Below are 1,976 nucleotides of genomic sequence, written 5' to 3'. Positions count from 1 at the left end.
TTCTCTCACTCACACACACACACTCACTCACACACTCACTCACACACTCGAGTTCAGTCCCTCACCGGTCAGGATGATGTTGGGCACAGGGTGCCGCCCGTCTGTGTAGCTCTGGCTCTGGTTCTGGTTGATCATCTGTTGTTCCGAGGAGTCCAGCAGCTCCATCGGCGCCGGCTGACCCTGATACGAGCCGCTCTGAGCCTTCAGAACCACAGCAGAACCACCGTCATGATTCACAGCCTCCAGCTGAGAGTCCACACTCAACTACACACCACAGGAGCAGAGATGGTTAACTTGTGTGTGTGTGTGTGTGTGTGTGTGTGAGTGAGTGTGTGTGTGTGAGTGTGTGTGTGTGAGTGAGTGTGTGTGAGTGAGTGTGTGTGAGTGTGTGTGAGTGTCTGTGTGTGTGTGTGTGTAACCTGTTGGTTCTGGCGTATCTGCAGGCCGAGGTATGGGTCGTCCAGCAGTGAGTTCAGGAGCATTGTGTCCTAAATGACACAGAAGAGACACTCGTCCATAAATGAAGGAAAATACCATGGTATTACCATTTCTGGACCAGTGCCGTTTTTATCTTGTTTATATAATATAATATTCATTAATATTTAGAATTAGCTTTTATTTTTATATAATCAGTTTTCATGTTAATTTCATGTTTTAAGTTAAGACTTTTGTGTTTTTCTCATTTTTATTCTTGTTTTTGTATACTTCTATTTTGCTTTAATGTATTTTTATAGTTTTAGTAATTTTAGTACTAAAACATTTTATTTCAGTTAGTTGCAAAGGCAACATTTGTATATCTGTAAGCTTTTCATCTATTATTTATGCTTTGATTTCAATTGCTGAAAACAATTTCAATAGTTTTATTTATTAATATTAACACTGGTCTGTTAGTGCTGTTAGATTACTGTAATGTACTATTATGTAATATGTACTACTAGATTAGACTGAAAGCACAAGCACAGAATGAACTAGATGAGTAAAGTTTGATGTCAAACTTTAAAGTTGGCTTGAAAAAGCCAGACCAGAAAGATTGAAAACATTGTAATAACTTTAAGTAGTTCTACAGTTTAAAGTTTTAATGTTTTGAAGGCAATATAAGATAGATAGATAGATAGAAATGAACTTACAAAGCTATACATTTTTGAGTTTGGAAATGTTTTGGCTGCTTAACCTCTTTAGTTGAAATGTCTTTGTATTAGGGATATGCCGGTATAAAATTTTCATGTTGCGATTAATTGCTAATGCTTTTATCACGGTATACGGTATTATCACGGTATTGAAATTTTGTTTAAAAAAGTGCTGTCATAATACAGTATAACAGGTTTAGTAACTTTTTTTATGCTGATGTCTAGCCTGTTGCTAGCATGTTTGTAGCAAGATTAGCATGTTACTAGCATGTTGCTAGCATGACTAGCAAGTTACTAGCATGGTTAACAAGTTACTAGCATGTTACTAGCATGGTTAACAAGTTAATAGCATGATTCTAGCATGATTAGCCTGTTACTAGCATGGTTAACATGTTTGCTAACATGATTCTAGCATGACTAGCGTGTTATTAGCATGTTGTTACCATGATTAACATGTTACTAGCATGGTTAGCATGATTCTAACACGATTAGCATGTTACTAGCATGTTGTTAGCATGTTTCTAGCATGATTAGCATGTTACTAGCCTGTTTATATCATGTTTAGCATGTTTTTAGCATGTTAGCATGATTAGCAAGTGACAAGCATGTTTCTTGCATGTTTAGCAAGTTGCTAGCATTTTTCTAGCATTATTAGCACGTTACTAGCATGGTGTTAGTAGTTTGTTCGCATGATTAACAAGTTACTACCACGTTTCTAGCATGATTAGCATGTTACTAGCATGTTGTTAGCATTATTAGCACGTTACTAGCACGTTGTTAACATGATTAGCAAGTTACTATCATGTTGATAGCATGATTCTAGCATGATTAGCATGTTACTAGCCTGTT

At 36.7% G+C, this 1,976-nt stretch overlaps 1 protein-coding gene across 1 annotated transcript in view; it reads right to left on the bottom strand.

Moving 5' to 3' along the window:
* Nucleotides 1-1,976, bottom strand: part of LOC107739843 (CREB-regulated transcription coactivator 1-like) — a 17,440-nt gene that overhangs the window by 1,907 nt on the left and 13,557 nt on the right. Inside the window, exons 3-4 of the mRNA XM_016552054.1 lie at nt 420-488; nt 66-264 (exon numbers count right to left, since the gene is read on the bottom strand). Of these exons, the coding sequence (XP_016407540.1) occupies nt 66-264; nt 420-488 (268 nt within the window). The remainder of the gene's footprint in view (nt 1-65; nt 265-419; nt 489-1,976) is intronic.

Source organism: Sinocyclocheilus rhinocerous, unplaced genomic scaffold (genome assembly GCF_001515625.1).
Source record: "Sinocyclocheilus rhinocerous isolate Xijiao unplaced genomic scaffold, SAMN03320098_v1.1 scaffold645, whole genome shotgun sequence".
In the NCBI taxonomy this organism is placed as follows: Eukaryota; Metazoa; Chordata; class Actinopteri; order Cypriniformes; family Cyprinidae; genus Sinocyclocheilus; species Sinocyclocheilus rhinocerous.
This window is presented reverse-complemented; position numbering and strand designations above follow the sequence as displayed.